The sequence below is a fragment of the Crassostrea angulata genome, chromosome 2 (assembly GCF_025612915.1).
Source record: "Crassostrea angulata isolate pt1a10 chromosome 2, ASM2561291v2, whole genome shotgun sequence".
Lineage (NCBI taxonomy): Eukaryota > Metazoa > Mollusca > Bivalvia > Ostreida > Ostreidae > Magallana > Magallana angulata.
The window spans coordinates 28,624,569-28,644,141 of record NC_069112.1 but is presented as its reverse complement, the minus strand read 5'-3'; the positions used below and the strand labels follow the sequence as shown (position 1 = coordinate 28,644,141).

The following is a 19,573-nucleotide window of genomic DNA, read 5'->3' as shown; positions in this document are numbered from 1 at the left end:
GGAAAATGTTATATAATGTTATTTACTTGATAGAAGTGTTAAGAAAGCTAAAAATGATATACTTTATGTAATTTTTGATATTGTTAAGTGTTGTCCATATTCAAGTTTGTTTTGCCTCGGACTAGAATGTCTCGACGTCATTGGATGAATCGCGTCACGTGGTTGCCTAATGAATTTCTTTACAGGGCAAGCGTCAAAATTTAAACGGCAACATGGCGGACGTAACATTATTTGAGCTGATTTTTTTTACAAAAACGTTCAACCATACCTTTAATTTTTAAGCCCCAAAATATTTAGCGTGATCCCCATTTGCCCGTGACGTAATATCATGATCCTACAATATCATCGAGGTTTGCACAAACAACTGACGAGGAAGGTAAAATTTAATCGTTATATATCATCTTTTGTTTGTTTACATATCAAACTGTAGGTCCTTGACAAAACAAAACACTTATTAGGTAAATTTCTGTAAACAGTCAGTAACGAACCTAATAATTAATTTTATTTAGTTTAGAAATTAAACTATTTTCTTACAATTTACATGCTATGCTTTGACCACTGGTCCCAGTTTATCAAACTAAACAACATATCCAGCTCTCTATTTTGATGAAATTGCAGGAATTTACAATCACAAAGGTAAACGAACGCCGATATTAGAAATTTTAAGGAGACTATGCAGGACATCTAGAGCGTTAGTGATCCAATGAAATGATTCTGTTTTCGATTAATAATCTTTAAAATAGCGAGACGAAAGGGTAAGCAAACAGATGTTGCAGCAAAACCTCGTAACAATGATAGTGGATGTTGTTCGTAGGTCACGATATCGGTATCAATAATGCTATAATTAATACATTTTTAAGATCATATGGATCACGAAAAATGCAATGTGCATGAGGTTGCATCATGTTTGAAGTATAAAATCCCAAGAAAGATTCAAAGTCACGAAAAACACTATAAAACGCTTCAACCACTATTTTTCAAATTATATTGCGTTAGAAAAATAATGAAAAAGTTATTTTAATGGCTTATTTAATCACAATGTGTGTACATTTCACATTTAACACAGAAAACTGACCACTCAATTTCGATAGCCTAAGACTTTACAACCATTGTTTGGAGTGTAAGAAAACAAATTGTTGATGGAAAATTTCATACTGTTTATATGTACATGTTTTAAAGGTAAACAAATCATTATAAATAAATAATTTACAGTTTTAATAAAATTGCTTACATTTTATAGACAAATGATCCGAGTTAAATGATTTATCACTGAAAAAATTTAACCAAATCACTTTTTATAAAAAGTTTCAATAAATCTGTCCCACAAATTGAATGCATGAATGAATTTGTTTGTTTTCGGTACAAGGTTTTTGTGGCCAGATCGAGATCTTGGTCGTCGTGCATCTTCAAAGTTATTAATTGATGTGTATTCTCGGTCCACATTTTCATTCCAGTCTAGGACAGCCATGTTTGACCTCCGTTTTTACTCCTCATCACCAAATTTTATTCTTTTATCATGATAGACGAGAAGGGCATTGTTAAACGATTCAACATAATGCGTGTCAATGCAATTCACATACTCCTCTGGTGTCTTGTATATTTGAAGTTTATAAATCTCTGTCTTAAGAATTCTTTCTGCCTCAGAATCACTTAGGATGGTCTTTGATGGTTCATAATTGAGGTCTTGTCTGCATCTTGATTCCACAGAACAATTCTGGTGGTTGTTCTTATAGTGCTCAACAATATTATTTAGACATTGTCGCAACTTTACAGGGGAACCTTGGCAATTTTTCATTGCATAATATGTATGCGTTTAAATTGATGCAACCTTATATGAAAGATCAGGATGCCAAGTAACACCCATATATTTCTAAGGACCGCTTGCAATTTTTTTCATTTCTTTGGTGACTCCCTTTATTTGCATGCCACGTATCATTTGCATTGGTTACTTGTGGTTGATGTACTGCAAAATATTTGTTAACACTTGCATTGCTGTCATGTCCATGGATGTTGCATTTGATTGATGTGTCATTTTCATCAAGATGTTGGCACAAATTTTCAACTCCCCTGATTTCATGACGCTGACTAACAGGATCATCTTGTCTATTTACCACAGCCAAACCAACAACACGACGATGTGTTTGACCAATAACAACGACGTCTGATTGGGCTGCATTTCTCCTCCAACCATGGCGGGCATCTGTCATAATGTTTATCCCATAAAAAGGGACAACCTTTTTTTTCTGCCTTTAAAACTTCATTTGTTACTTCTTCATTGATGGCATCTTTTATTGACTCCTTAGCCAGGTCTTCTGTCATAGAACAGTACAAATTATGGTGACTTTCAAATACACTCTCCGGAACGATACCTATATAGGCAGAGTCACAAATACGCTTGTATTGACTGTAACGAACACCTGTTGCATAAACAGAATGGATCATTCTGAGATTTGCAAGAAATAATCCACCAGGTAAATGCTGGGAGGAATCTGCTGTGACCAGGTGATTGTCTTTACAAGTGAAAGTTACTTTAGCAGCTTTATGACCAAATCTTTGCAATTTTTTTAACATCCAAAAGTTCAGTGCATGTTTGATTATGATGCTGAATTCCGGAGCAAATATTTCTCATCGCTGAATAGGTTGTCAGAAACATATCTTCATCTGTGCTTTTTCATCACATGGTAAATATGGTTGAAAGTTAAAATTTTTCTCATCATTTGCATCATCAACCAGTCCATTCAATTGCAAGTAAAAGTCAAATACTGCATTCAGCACTTGTTCGTTCGTCACAGAAGACACTTTCTCAGCCATGCATAATTTGATTCTATCGATTTTGTTGTAAACTGATACTTTATCATCTTCTGATTTAACATAAAATCGAATACATCCTGTAACAAGGGGTTTTTCCTGAAGTTTACGTTTTTCATTCCGTGCTTTCATTTTCTTTCCGCAGTCTGATCTTCGTTTCTTTCTTCCATGTTGTTCACTATTTTCATCACGAATTCTCTTTGTACTTTCTCCTTCCATTTTATTTACTTCTTGTTTTACAACTGATGAGTTTGATATTATTGTGTGTTTGTTATTATGCAAGTTTCCCACCTGCTGAATCTGCAGAGCCTTTGGCCAGTGTTGGGTACTCCAGGGTTATAAATAAGTTTTGTTTTCTTTGGGTATAATAATTGAATTGAGTTTTTTCTGATAGGTATTTTGATTGCTATATGACTTATTTTATTGATAATTCATAGCCATTTTTGCTCAATGAAATCTAAAGCATTAAAGATACAAAAACCAAAACATATCACAGACTGCGCCCCCCCCCCCCCTCAATATGTTACTGCATGGGATTGTTTCTTATTGACCAGTGAGAAACTTTCCCGCCTAACTTCACAGCATGGTCTGTTGGAAGAGTTTATTGTCTTTGGTCAGAGGTATAGTAGTGGGGGTATAGTAGTGGCACTAAACTTTGATATGAATAATTAATACGTAATCATTACCATTGAACAATGAATCATCTTTTCATTCTGTTGGATAAATGTTTTTGTTCTTTCTTTTGTTAGTAAAAACAAGTAGTTGCTTTTTAAAAAAAAAAATGTAATAATTTAGTCTGGTACCCCTGGTGTAGTGAAATAGTCTGTCTTGGAATCAGTCTGGCCATTCTATAGAAAATCAACAGTGAATGTAACACTCTATTTTTAGCCGGGCTCTGCTGAAAGCAGAGTCCTGGCTCTAGGCAGGCAAATCGCCAATGTTACTATAAATAGCAAAGTAAACAAAAAAAAAACAAACAGCGTCAAAGTAAAAGCTTCCGCTATACTAAATAGTTACACAAAGAGCCACAATTTTGTCAAAAGTGTTGACATTTTGTTTTATTTTTTATCTTTTTTAGTTTTCTTATCAATAACATGTTTTAAAAAGAAGACTATGCATTTTGGACACATACAATGCGCATGAATTTCCAAGAACTATACGTTACTGTGCGTTGACGAAATATGGGGATTGTATATATAACGCTTCTTGCAAAATTCAAAGCAGCAACTGTTAATCTTTTTTTCTAGAGAGACATATTTTTGTTTATAGCCGCTTACAACATTTGGTCGTTCTTTGACGCTTTGTCGACATTAAAAGCATGAGAGAGATAGTGAGAGAGAGAGAGAAAGAGAGATTTTCAGTCTTTACTACACAATATGCATAATGACAGCAAAAGAGCCCGGCTTTCAGTACTTCAGTACTTTGATTTTGTTTGTTCTTTGCTTTACAATGTAAATGTCACAACCAAGAAGGCAAGTTTGTTTGAACATTACAGAAGTTGAATTTCATTCAATCAGAGCTCTATTTTCACACAGTGAATGGGGTTTTGACCCATGTGTTGCTTTTAACAACTGGAAAGAAGACAATACAGATGAAGAGATAAGAGCTGGTCAGAATGTAAGTGCTACCAGTAGTGATAACAATCCTGACATCAACGAGCAGCAAGCAGCAGGTGGTGATCCTGAACATGGAGGGGATGATGCAATACCAGAGATCAATAACCAGGAATGTAAATATTGTTTTTGCCAACCATGCTTGACCTCAAACCGACAGGAGTGGCTCGGAAATGGTGCACCACCCCATACTAGGAATTCTGCTATTAGGAAAACAAAGTATAAAAAGTTTTGGACTATGATGTCACGTAAATATGCATGCTAGTGAGGGATTTATACCCAAACCCCCCTGGTTGACCTTACATGGGACACAAGTGGGCTTGATTCGTGGACAAAATAAATGTGCAATATGAATTACAAATTATTTTTTTTCAATAAACATTTCATCATATAACTTTTAGTGAAACATTTGGATTATAAACATAATATATAATTGCTGCAAGGCATATCAATGAAGTAAGTCACTTATTTCACTTGTTTCTCTGTTCACATGGTTCTATTTGTTGAAATTTCTGATGTGGTAATTAGGGTTCCGTTTGACCTAGGGTCAAACTTCCCTATGCAGAGCAGTGGAAATTTGAAATCTTATCACTTCAGATGAAAAAGTATGAATTTTGGTATTAAAATAATTTTCAAAGCTTCATTTATAATGTATAGATGTATGAGATGGAGAGATACAACCATGCAAAATTTTATTACATCAAAAAAATTGAACATGATAAACCTTTTTAAAATTTCTCTGCTTTGGTCAACATGTTAAAAATTAAGTGATTTTCAAAATTTAGCTCCTCCCATTTCCTTTTTTTCTCCTGCCAGGGGTTTAAGTATTGTTTCCAGACATTTAGAGGTTTTATTGTTATTTCAATTCAGCATATGATTACAGAGTATTATTTACATTATGATATTAACACAGAATGAATATCTTGATATTCACCAATATAAAATTTTTGAATTGATTGATTTAAATATTAACAGTGGTCGAAATGATCTGTAACATTTTCACCGGTAGTATGCAACTAGACTGCTGAATAGGTTAAAAACACGTAGCGGTCAGTTTATAACAAGTAACTGCATATATAACCTCGCGAAACTTGAGAAACTAAAAAAGGACATTTGAAGACAGACACACCCTCAGCGAGTTTAAAAACGACGATTGCCTCATTTGAATATATCGATTTAATGAAGAAATTATACCCAGAATATGTGAAGTGCCTTTTTTGTGAGGTAAGAGGTAGAACAAAAGATAAAAAGAAATCCACTATATACATGTAATTATATCTAACGGCATCGCGATTGTAGTGTCCGGACATATCCGTCCCCGTGTTTCAATTTTAGTTTTTATTGTTTGTTTCCGCCCAGTCTATATCTACACAACGTGGTTTATACAGTTGGCATGTTTTGTCCCCTCATGGAGTAAGTTCTGTTGCCATGTCTTCTTTTTGTGTATTTAAAAATCGAATACTCTTTAAATATTATGTACGCTGTGTGTAGTTTGTAAACATTCTGTATAATTTGCATATTTCTACATTTCTATCATCTGTATTTGTAACTGGGTCGTCGTAAATATGGCAGACAATTTAGGTCATTTTTATATATTAACACAGTAATGGTTTAGAGTAATTTGTCATTGTTTTTATCCTAAAAGTCTGTTAACAAGTCCTAATTAAAGCTTTAATAAGTCTAGTCAACATTGCCATTTGTCAGTATTTTTATTGTGAAATTGTGTATTGATTGTGTCTAAACGTGTGTTATCTTATTTGTAGTTTTTAGCTCACCTGAACCGAAGGTTCAAGTGAGCTTTTCTGATCACCCGTTGTCCGTCGTCCGTCCGTCTGTCTGTCCGTCCGTCTGTAAACTTTTCACATTTTCAACTTCTTCTCAAAAACCACTGGGCCAAATTTAACCAAATTTGGTACAAATCATCCTTATGGAAAGGGGATTATAAATTGTTAAAATAAAGGGCACAGCCCTTTTCAAAAGGGAGATAATTGCAAAACAGTGAGTATAGAGTGCATGTCTTTAAAAATCTTCTTCTCAAGAACCACTGCACCAGGAATGCCAATATTTACACAAAAGCTTGTATATATAGTGAAGATTCTAAATTGTAAAAATCGTGACCCTCGGACCAAAACTGGGGCCCCAGGCGGGGTTCAAAGTTTAACATAGAAATACATAGGAAAATATTTAAAAAATCTTCTTCTCAAGAACCACTGCACCAGAAATGCCAATATTTACACAAAAGCTTGTATATAAAGTGAAGATTCTAAATTGTAAAAATCGTGACCCTCGGACCAAAACTGGGGCCCCAGGCGGGGTTCAAAGTTTAACATATGTAGAAATACATAGGAAAATGTTTAAAAACTCTTCTTCTCAAGAACCACTGCACCAGGAATGCCAATATTTACACAAAAGCTTGTATACAAAGTGAAAATTCTAAATTGTAAAAATCGTGACCCTCGGACCAAAACTGGGGCCCCAGGCGGGGTTCAAAGTTTAACATAGAAATACATAGGAAAAATGTTTAAAAAATCTTCTTCTCAAGAACCACTGCACCAGAAATGCCAATATTTACACAAAAGCTTGTATATATAGTGAAGATTCTAAATTGTAAAAATCGTGACCCTCGGACCAAAACTGGGGCCCCAGGCGGGGTTCAAAGTTTAACATAGAAATACATAGGAAAATGTTTAAAAAATTTTCTTCTCAAGAACCACTGCACCAGAAATGCCAATATTTACACAAAAGCTTGTATGTATAGTGAAGATTCTAAATTGTAAAAATCGTGACCCTCGGACCAAAACTGGGGCCCCAGGCGGGGTTCAAAGTTTAACATATATAGAAATACATAGGAAAATGTTTAAAATATCTTCTTCTCAAGAACCACTGCACCAGAAATGCCAATATTTACACAAAAGCTTGTATACATAGTGAAGATTCTAAATTGTAAAAATCGTGACCCTCGGACCAAAACTGGGACCCCAAGCTGGGTTCAAAGTTTAACATAGAAATACATAGGAAAATGTTTAAAAAATCTTATTCTCAAGAACCACTGCACCAGGAATGCCAATATTTACACAAAAGCTTGTATACAAAGTGAAGATTCTAAATTGTAAAAATCGTGACCCTCGGACCAAAACTGGGGCCCCAGGCGGGGTTCAAAGTTATACATAGGAAAATGTTTAAAAAATCTTCTTCTCAAGAACCACTGCACCAGAAATGCCAATATTTACACAAAAGCTTGTATATATAGTGAAGATTCTAAATTGTAAAAATCGTGACCCTCGGACCAAAACTGGGGCCCCAGGCGGGGTTCAAAGTTTAACATAGAAATACATAGGAAAATGTTTAAAAATTCTTCTTCTCAAGAACCACTGCACCAGAAATGCCAATATTCACACAAAAGCTTGTATGTATAATGAAGATTCTAAATTGTAAAAATCGTGACCCTCGGACCAAAACTGGGGCCCCAGGTGGGGATCAAAATTTAACATAGAACTACATATGAAAAATGTTTAAAAATTTTCTACTCAAGAACCACTTCACCAAAAATGCCAATACATACACAAAAGGTTGTATATATAGTGAAGATTGTAAAAATCATGACCCCCGAGCAAAAGTGGGGCCCCAGGAGGGGTTTAGATTTTAACATATATAGGAAAATGTTTTAAAATCTTCTCAAGAACCATCGTGCAACTGTTTGGGATATTACTATGCATACATGTACATCCTTAAATAATGTAGATTCAAAAAATTGTAACTCCCGGACAATTGATGGGCATCAAGAGGGGTTCAAAATTTAAACATTTTAAAAAACAAAGGAAAAGTTTAAAAATTTTCTTCTCAAGAACTACAATGTTTTAGTTAGTGGAATATCTATGCATGCATCCTTCGCTTATGTAGATTCCTAATTCGTAAAATCGTGACCCCCGGACCAATAATGGGGCCCCAAGATGGGGTCAAAGTTTATTATAGAAATATAAAGGTAACATGTTAAAAAATCTTCTTCTCGAGAACTACAATGCTTCAATTTGTGAGATTACTATCATGCATACAACCTTGGATAATGAAGGTTCGACAGTTTTAAAATAGTGACCCCTGGACTAATACTAGGGACCCAAGATGGGTTTAAAGTTAAATGTAGAAGTACCGGTATATATGGAAAATGTTTAAAAATCTTCTTTTCGAGAACTACAATGCATCAATTTGTTAGATAACTACGTAAGCACCCTCAAATAGTGTAGATTCGAATATTATAAAAGCCGTGACCTCAATCTAATACTGGGGCCCCAAGAGGTGTTCAAAGTTTAGCATAGAAATATAGAGGGAAAATGTTGAAAAATCTTTTTCTAGGGAACTATAATGCTTCAGCTTGTGAGATAACTATGCAAGCATCCTTAAATAATGTAGATTCCAAATGATTAAAACTTTAGCACTGGACTAATACTGTGGCCCCAAAAGGGGTTCAAAGTTTAACATAGAAAGATATATTGAAAATGTTTTTAAAAAGTTCTTCTCGAGAACTATAATGCTACAGTTTGTGAGATTACTATGCAAGGATCCTCAAATTGTGTAAACTCTAATGTAGTGGAACCAAGAGTTATCTTTCTTAATGTTCTGTACAGTCTGAGAGTTATTCCTCTTGAAGTGGAACTCTTCTACGTTCAGTTTTTCAGGTTGTGTTCGTGCGGTCCCACCGCAGTGCTACACATTTTCATTCCTATGTTACTATTTATGTTGTTCAAGCCAACCATAAACCTCGGACCATTACTGGGTCCCCAGAAAGGGGTTCAATGTTTAAATAGAAAAAGCATATGCTACGAAATGTAATGTTACAAGGAACTGCTGTTCAGGTGAGCGATGTGGCCCATGGGCCTCTTGTTTACCCTCTTCCGAGAGGTTTGTGCCCAAATAAAACATAAAACAGTACAATAAAAAATCCATTACCCGGACACAGACTCGTCGACAGTATGGTGGATGCTCCGGCATTAAGACAATCCAGGACCATCACTTCAGTAGCGATGGAAGAATTCGATAAGAAAGTAAATAGACACGTTTCTAAATTGGGAAACATTAAGAGAGACATCGATTCCATTTTTATGGACATTGCTGAAAATCCTGTCATGAACCTCGAACGGGCCAAGATGTACAAAACCTCGCTCACCAAATTTATGATACAATATGAAAAAGCTTCGGGAGAATATGCGGCTTCCTTACAGGGTCAGCGACATGAAGCTGCTAAGAGAGAGGAAACCTCGAGGGCACTTATTGCAAATGTACTGCAAGAAAAAGTTTCAACAGTATTGAAACAGTTGAACTCCATACTTCCAGTTCCTAGGGCGAAATCACAGATGTCCGGACACAGCCACATCTCCGCATCGTCACATCTCACATCTGTGATACTCCAACACACAGCGAAAGTTGAAGAAGCCCGCACAAAGCTTAAATACGCTAAGGAAGAAGCAGAGTTGATGAGAAAAGAAGCAGAGATAAAGGCAGCCTAGTGCTTACTTTCGGTCAAGAAAGAATTTGATGCAGCAAAATCAAGTCTAAGTGCTATTAAGATGGTTCTTGATTATGACTCTCTTGGAGAAAGCTACATACCACCATGTGAAGAGGACACAGTTGAAGATGACCTGGGTGAGAAGGAAGACAATGCGTGCGCAATTGAGCAGCCCAATCCTCAGGATCCTGATGAAACTACTGGTCAATATACAGAAAATCCAAGAGAACTTCTGAACACTAGTACAGTTCAACATCACAATCACTTTGAATCTACAGACAGACCAAGTGAACCGGTTAACCTGAACACCAGTGTACGCCCTGACCATATTGAATATATTCCGCGTTCATCAATGGAATTGCCACAGCCACGCACTAAGCATATTGAACATACTACGCCAACAGAGAAAATGCAAACACTGTTGAACCCAAACGCTCCAGAGTTTGTTGCTGTTAATCAAGATAGAAACGTTTTAAGTGAAACCAATGAACTGGCTAAGTTGTTAGCAAAAAAGCAGCTTATACCCACAATACTTTCTACCTTTGATGATGTTCCAGGACACTACTTTGTCTGGAAGTCTACATTTGAAAATGTGACTGATGAACTTGGTGCTTCCACAATGGAAAAACTTGACCTCTTGATTCAGAATCTTGAAGTGAAATCGAAGCAGCAGGCCCTCAACATTCGTTCAGCAAACCCTCGTGATTCCTCTAGAGCATTGGGTCTGATATGGGAGGGGCTTGATTCGAGATATGGAAGCCCAGAGTGTATTGAATCTTCCCTGAAGAACAGAGTTGCAGCTTTTCCTACCTTAAAGAATACAGACAGTTCACAGTTCACTGTTTCAACTGGCAGATATTATCATGGAGGTAGAATCCATTATGCAAGACGAGAAGTACACGAAACTCTTCGCATATTATGATTCGTCAGTAGGCATAAACCCAATTGTCAAAAAGTTACCCACAAACATTCAGGAAAAGTGGACGAATGAAGCAAACAAGTATAAACAGAAACACAGTGTAGTTTATCCACCATTTTCTGTCTTTGCTACGTTTGTGAACAATATTGCAAAGATCCGCAATGATCCCAGTTTCATTTATGACACTACCAATAATGCACAGCAGGGTGTTGGACTTAAGCGCATCAGAGGAACAGGTTTTACCAAGACATAGATATATTCTAGGAAAACAGATGTGACCACAGAGAGCTGTCCAGTCCATGGCACCAACCACACACTCAAAGCATGTCGGCAATTTCGCACAAGGCCGCTACAAGAAAGGAAGGATTTCATCAGAGAAAATGGCCTCTGTTTCAAGAGCTGTGGACCATGGAAACATATACAAGCGAACTGTAAAGTGACTGTGAAATGGGACATTTGTAACTCTACAAAGCACCCATCAGCACTTCACCAGGACTCAAGGATGTCTCCACCTGTGAAAGCTCACGAGGGGGAGAACTCTACTCAAGCAGTGAATGTGATGAGCAAATGTACCAAAATTTGCAACACTCGTGGAAACACATCGAAATCATGTGCCTAAAGAATACTAGTGAGAGTGTACCCTCAAGGAAGAAAAAACTTACCTAGAGAACTCTATTGCATGATAGACGAACATAGTAGCCGATCTCTAGCAGTCTCACAGTTCTTCAACGCCTTCGGAGAATGTGGAAGTGAGATGGAATATGTCTTGTCCTCTTGCGCTGGTAGATTCAACACATCTGGACGCAGAGCTTCTGGGTATGTGGTGCAATCGATCGATGGTTCTTGTGCTTTGCAGCTACCTGATTTGATCGAGTGCAATGATATTCCTAATAACAGAGAAGAAATACCGTCACCTGAAGTGGCACAATCTTTTACACACTTGAAGGATGTCGCACACTTCATACCACAAGTAGATGAACGCATCAACATAGAGTTACTGATTGGTCGTGACCTCATTATGGCACATCATGTGTTGGATCACAGAATTGGGAAAAACGACTTACCTTATGGACAACAATTGCCACTTGGGTGGGTTATCATTGGAAACGTCTGCCTCGGAACAGTTCATAGTCCGGACGTTGTCAACGTCAACAAGACCGCCATCTTAAGTAATGGGCGTCCCACCACGATGATTCCGTGTAATAGTGAGATCAAGATTGACTTTGACTCAGTTTTTAGAAGGACTGAGCAGGATGAGAAGCCAGGATTGTCAGTTGAAGATAAAGACTTCCTCAAGATTATAAGTTCTGGAATACAGAAAACAGATCAAAGACAATGGATGACTCCACTCCCTTTCCGATCCACACGGAGAACGTTACCAAACAACAGGGAAGCAGCTGAACGACGTGCCAGATTCTTTGACGCAAGTCTGAAGCACAATGAACAAAATCGTCAGCATGTCACAGACTTTATGCAGAAGTTATTTGATAATGACTATGCAGAAAAGGCCCCAGCGTCGGATGAAGGAAGTGAATGCTGGTATCTGCCGCTCTTCGGAGTATACCATCCCAAAAAGCCAGACAGCATAAGAATGGTTTTTGATTCTTCAGCCAAGTTCCACGACGTATCTCTTAACGATGTGCTGCTCAAAGGACCTGATCTTAGCAACAGCTTGCTAGGAATTCTTATGCGATTCAGAGAGGAAGCTATAGCTGTGACAATGGATGTAGAACAAATGTTCTATAATTTCAAAGTAACCCCCGAACACAGAGACTTTTTGAGATTTTTTTGGCACGAGGATAATGATCTTAACCGCCCACTCACAGAATATCGTATGACAGTGCACGTCTTTGGGAATAGTCCCTCTCCCTCCGTGGCCACTTATGGTCTCAGAAAATCAGTGGAACCATCCAGCGATGTAAAGGAACTCATAAACAATAATTTCTACGTTGACGATGGGCTATTGTCATGTAACAGTGAAGAAGAAGCCATCAGCCTCGTACTCAGGACCAAGGATGCACTCAACGAAGGAGGGAAGTTGAGGCTCCACAAATTTGCCTCAAATAGCCGAACACTCCTCGACTCATTTCCGTCAGAGGACCTAGCCAAGAACCTGAAGGATCTCGACCTTGGTACAGCATCACTACCACTACAGAGAAGTCTAGGACTTCTATGGGATACCAATTCAGATGTCTTCCTATTCAAAGTATCAGAAGAGCAGAAACCGTTCACCAAACGTGGATCATTGTCGATCATCAATAGTATTTACGACCCGATAGGTTTTGCACAACCAGTTATAATCAAAGGCAAGATATTGCTGAGAAACATGATCTCTTCCTCATCAGAGTTGGACTGGGATGACCCCTTACCTGACTCTCTCTACAAGGAATGGAAATCTTGGGTGCAGTCGTTGCCGGAGTTGGAGGAGTTCCAGATTCCCAGACAGTATAGTTCCCAGTCATTTAAAGGCGCACAGAAGCGAGAGGTGCACATCTACGCAGATGCATCAAAAGAAGCCATTGCAGCAGTCGCATTCTTAAAGTTGTATGGCAGCGATCCAGATTCATGCACTACAAGCTTTCTTATGGGAAAGGCAAAGGTTGCTCCATCTAGTGGACACACAGTACCTAGACTCGAGTTATGTGCTGCTGTTCTAGCGGTTCAGTTAGCTGATGTCATTCATGAGCAGTTGAAGATAGACAGAGAAGATTTTTCTTACTACTCTGACAGTTAAATTGTACTCGGGTACATAACAAACGAGAATAGAAGGTTCTACTTTTATGTTGGAAAGCGAGTGAGTCGCATCAGAATGTCAAGCCAACCCTCGCAGTGGAAGTACATAGCATCTGAACTGAACCCAGCAGACGTCGCAACGAGAAGCGTCAGAGCATGTCAACTAGCGAACAATAAGTGGATCAAAGGGCCAGACCCTTTGATAGATTTAACATCTAATGTATCAGTACCCCCTCATTGAACCAGAGACAGATAAAGAGTTGCAACCTTAAGTGAAGTGCTGTAAAACTGAAGAGTCGCAGGACAAGAAACCTATGCATGCAGGTGTCAATGTTACAAGGTTTTCGGGCTGGAGAAAACTTGTGCGAAAAGTAGCATATTTGAAGAACTTCATCAGGAAGTACAAGGGAGTAAACACTACTAAAATGTTGACACAAATATTATCTCGGAAACGGAGCATTACATAATTCAAATGGTTCAGAAGGAAGCCTTTGGACCTGAAAATCAAGCCATTAAAGAGGGAAGGTCACTGAAAAGAAGCTCAATCTTATCTTTGACACCAGTGCTCGGTCCAGACGGTCTCTTACGAGTTGGCGGAATATTAAAGGACAAAGACTTTATTATTTACATGTATGGTGACTAGAGCTATACATATATAAGTCATAGAAGAGTTATCCAGTGCGGCATTTATCAATGCCTTGAGACGCTTCATAGCCATTAGAGGACCAGTAGTGCAGTTTAGGTCTGATCGTGGGACCAACTTCATTGGGGCTACACAGGACCTGTCCATCAATGCAGAGTTTGTGAATAAGGGACCCGTTGGTACCTTTCTATCCAATTCAGGAACGTCTTGGATATTTAACCCACGTCATGCCTCCCACATGGGAGGAGCATGGGAACGCTTAATAGGAGTATCATGCAGAATACTTGACTCTATGTTACTTCAGAATCGAGTTGAACTTACCCATGATGTCTTAGTCACTTTCATGGCAGAGGTATCAGCCATAGTGAAAAACAGACCGCTACTTCCTGTGTCATCAGATCCTGAATCTCCGAGTCTACTTACACCATCCATCTTGCTAACGATGAAGACTTCGGCAGACATTGGACCATTTCCAAAATTTGGACCAAAGGACATACGTGCATACTGGAAGCGAGTACAAAAACTAGCTGAGGAATTTTGGAAAAGATGGAGAAACGAATATTTACATACCCTCCAGGTGCGTCAAAGTGGAAGAAAGACCGTCAAAACTTGAAGACTGGGGATGTCATCTTGATGAAGGACAGTGGAAGTGCGCGTAATGACTGGCCCATGGACATTGTGAAAAGAACATTCCCAAGTGATGATGGTCGCGTCCGGAAAGTCGAGATATGCGTTGTGAAGGACGGTGTACGCTCTACATATGTGAGACCGATTCCAGAACTTGTCACGCTTTTGGAAGTGTAATGACATTACTATACAGTTATATATGTGTGCTATTTTCTTCATAAGAATGCATTCTAACTAACAGTTAATTTGTTTTAAAAAGTAGTGATTTCTAGTAGAAATCAGAGGGGGAGTGTAGTGTCCGGAAATATCCGTCCCCGTGTTTCAATTTTAGTTTTTATTGTTTGTTTCCACCCACACAACGTGGTTTACAATGTTGGCGTGTTTTGTCCCCTCATGGAGTAAGTTTTGTTGCCATGTCTTCTTTTTGTCTATTAAATGATCGAATACTCTTTAAATATTATGAACGCTGTGTGTAGTTTGTAAACATTCTGTATAATTTGCATATTTCTGCATTTCTATCATCTGTATTTGTAACTGGGTCGTCGTAAATATGGCGGACAATTAAGGTCATTCTTATATATTAACACAGTAATGGTTTAGAGTAATTTGTCATTGTTTTTATCCTAAAAGTCTGTTAACAAGTCCTAATTACAGCTTTAATAAGTCTAGTCAACATTGTCATTTGTCAGTATTTTTATTGTGAAATTGTGTATTGATTGTGTCTAAATGTGTGTTATCTTATTTGTAGTTTTTTACCCTCTTCCGAGAGGTTTGTGCCCAAATAAAACATAAAACAGTACAGCGATATTATGCCACAGGCAGTCTTCGAGAACGACTTAAATAATGAATATTCGTCAAAACAAACAAGCAGCAGCAATAGTCAGAATATATTGTCCAAGATCCATCGCTTTGAGCTTTTTAAAAATTTTACTCATGCCACCTTCAATGTTACATCCACCCCCATCTAATATAAAGATGTTAGGCAGGTGTACCTATATAAAAACCAATGCCTTCAAATTCGACAAAAGGGAATGAAAAATAGGTTTTTACTTTTAAGATAAGCATGACCTAAATGAAACATTGTTAAGTTTACTTTATGTTACGGTATAAGACGTACTTAAGCAGGCCTTGTGTAGGTCTTAAGATTCCGCCTAAGTCCTACTTATGACCATACATAAGTCAAAATCTAAGCATGCTTTATGTTACAAGCTTCTGGTATATAAACCCTTTGAATTCGTTACACACGATTGCACACCTGAAACTCGTGGCCGATATGTATTATTCCTTTCGTGGACTTTGGATTGATGCATTTATTTCTTATTCTATGTGCATATTCTGTTTGTAAAATAATGCATTGACTAATGTATTTTACGTTAGTATTCTCCTGCCATGAAAAAGTGCGTGGAATTTGATATTAGGGAGAGAACACGGGAGTGTGAAACTTCGCGAGATTTAACGTGACCTGTGCTTCTTGAGATAAACAAACCCAGCCATAATATTTATGAGCGTGTCACAAAATTTGCGAAATTGGGGAAAATCAGTAACATTTTTTATTTGCGATTTAAAAAGTTTCTTATAGAAAATTCATACATGATATAATTTACTTTCGATTTAAAAGATATACCGAAAATTAGATCATCGAGAAAATTACCGGATATACGGTTTAGTACACGCGTCGCATATAGCACACCGATACATATTTACATGGCTTTGTCCATTTTATACTGGTTAAACGTTGTCTCGGGGACGAAGAAGCTCCACCAGAAATCGGATCTTGTCGTGAAGTCTGATCACATACTTAGATTTGTTTTCGACGCGGAGTAGAATCATGTTAAAGGTAGGTGCAGGCCAGCATGAGGGACAAGAGTTATGTTAATGTACGTATGAAGTGTTATGATATAGGTATATTGTTACCAGGAATTATTTTATAGTATCGTCTTTAGTATTTCCCTTGCTAACTTTAGATTACACTCGGGGTTAACCACAGGGGCCAAGCCCGTTTTAACACTAATTTCAATGTAACCATAAATAAAGAAAGGGGTCGAACTCTGACCCAGATAAAAAAACTACCAGCTCGCTTTAAAGCCTAATAAATCAATTAATTTTAAAACACTCGAATTATGCATGAATTTTTCATAAAAGTATTGTCCAAGATACACTCATGCCGAATTTCAAGTTGATGGGTCTCAAAATAACGGAGATAAACGTCATTATTCTCTCGAAGTCGCCAGTTTACTTTTACTCGGACATTTACCGGTCCAGGGCTCACGATGGGTTTTTCCTATGACAACAGCATTATTGCAACAAGTCGAGAAACAATCGCACTAATCTTTTAAAATCTCACATCAAACGCACGCTATTTACATACAAAAACTACGATAATGTAATGATACGGAATATATCTGTCCAGGTTTTGAATTTTACATTGTCCTTGTTCTGTTTGTTGTGTACATCCGGAAAGACCCCCGCATTTGTTTTTAGGAATAATTGCCATCTCTGTGTTGTATACAGGCCAAAAGAGCAAGTTTTTTCTTATGCAAAATGTCAGTCGCTGTCTAAATATTGTGAACGCTAAGTGTCATTCTTTGTTAATCCTTTATATTTGCATAATTGGTGTAAATCATAGAAAAGTGCAGAAACGCACATTGCGTTGACATCATGTAAAATCTGGGTAGAATATATTATATAACATTATTTTAGTAACAATTTTGTTTATATCAAGTCAAAACTTCAAACGATATAGTACAGTATAAAAATTGAATGTAATTTGTTTAAAGGTCATAAAACTCCGTTTTCGTGTATTTTCATAATTTGGCATAATGTATATCGTGGATTGGCTATTGCATAACTTGTGATTTGCTTATGAATTGTCTGTTTTATGTAATAATTTGTAAGACGGCTTATTTTCTTTTTGTAGCCACTTACATGTACCCTCATGACAGAGGAAGACAATAAATGTCCAAGTTTATGTAAATATTTTTTAATCTAGCAGCGATTCTCCCAGATTCAATTTTGTACACTGTATTTAATAAAGTTCTAGGACGCCAGTTCTTAATATAGTGTCTAGCTTTGTCACCTTTAGGTAGCAAAGTAATTACACAATGTCTCTGTGTGACTGATTATATATAATTTTTATATCCATGTATTTCCAAAAAACCTTAAAAAATTCTGAAGAAAAACCATCCGATCAAGGTGATTTATTAGCTTTCATAATAGAAGGTGTTTTTGAAGCCTCACAATAGAAAGTGTTTTTGAAGCCTTACTAAAAGTAATTTCCCCCTCTAAAGAATCTTATTCCGTTTCGGACAGTTTAGGAATGTCATCATATATTAATTAATTATTGAAACAATGTTGACAATATCTAACTTGTTTTCATTTAATATTGCATAAAAGTTTTAGTTTCAGTCAGGATTTCTGTCTGGTCATATATTACCTCCCCTGAATCCAACTTCAATTTTGGTAAAATCTTACTAATAAAACTCCTGGACTCCAGTTTAGAAATATAACTTGATGGTTTTTCTCCTTCTTCAATCCATTTTGCTCTACTTCTTATATAATTGCCCTGTAATTGATGTTTTCTAAGCTTTTCTAATTCCTGATTTTTGTTATATAGTAAATCTACATTGCCTTCAGAAATATTCCTCTCAATATCTTGAATTTCTAACACCAATTCTTTGAAACAAAAGTGAAAGAACAAGCGGGCGAGAGTACCAATGTTGTTGTGCAATCTATGATCAAAGACAATACGAATGCGACCCGGAATGATGAAGATATCATTGCGATTCATCGTATCCCAGGCAGAAAAGGCTATGACCGACCGATTTTAGTAAGACTAAAGAACAACAATGCAAAATCGGCTATAATGAAATCACGTTCGGAGATTAAAAGGAAATTTAAAGGGTGCTTATCGATTCAGTGATGACGAAACCTAACTCCGACCTCATCAAAAAATTGCCAAAGAATGACCAAATATTGTCCGCCTGGTATTTTAATGGACATGTATATGCTCTGGTTAGAGGGGTTAAAGTCATTTTTGACATTTATGACGAAGTGGAAGCAGAAACCGGTGACATTATGTTCCTTAAGAATTCCGGATAAAAGTGTTTCGTACTGATGGGCCGTCCGATTAGTGACACATGGTGACTCCGGAAACATTCTACGTGTATTAATGATAATATATTGCCTGTATATATGCAGGAACGTCTGTGCTGACATTACAATATATATGCTTTTTACTTATCCTTTTCCAAATGTAATTTTTCTTCACCCTCTTTTCTTAATCTTCAATTTTTCCTTTCAATTTTAAATGCATTTGAGTCCCGGTTCCGGTGAGTATCTTTTATCGAATTTGAAAAATCTCTTATTTTGCTACCTAGTGGTTAAGATATTATCCGTTAATTGTCAAGGGCTTGGCGACATTGAAAAGCGCAGGGATGTATTTAGTTATTTGAGATAATTGAAATATAATTTATATTGTTTGCAGGACACGCCTTTTTCAAAAGATAATGAAAATGAGGTCAGAAATTTATGGGAATCTCAATGCTATTTCAGTTCCTTTTCTTCAAATTCTAGAAGAGCTGCTGTCCTTGTAAATAATAATTTTGATTTAAAGGTTCTCACTGAAAAAGGTGATATTGATGGGATTTTTTAATTACTTAAGATATCTATAGAGAGCCATGTTGTATTATTATGTAATATTTATGGTCCAAATACGGACAGCCCGCAATTTT

At 37.1% G+C, this 19,573-nt stretch overlaps 1 protein-coding gene and 1 pseudogene across 1 annotated transcript; both read left to right on the top strand.

Moving 5' to 3' along the window:
• The first annotated feature begins 9,388 nt into the window (after window positions 1-9,388).
• LOC128174132 (uncharacterized) lies at window positions 9,389-11,506 on the top strand (annotated as a pseudogene).
• A 13-nt stretch (window positions 11,507-11,519) lies between these two features.
• On the top strand, window positions 11,520-13,574 carry LOC128174131 (uncharacterized). Its single transcript, XM_052839761.1, has one exon. The coding sequence runs from the start codon at window positions 11,520-11,522 to the stop codon at window positions 13,572-13,574; it is 2,055 nt and encodes a 684-aa protein (XP_052695721.1).
• Window positions 13,575-19,573: the final 5,999 nt, after the last annotated feature.

Excerpts from the sequence above, each read along its gene's own strand:
- LOC128174131 (XM_052839761.1), top strand. The coding sequence starts at position 11,520 with ATGATAGACGAACATAGTAGCCGATCTCTAGCAGTCTCACAGTTCTTC.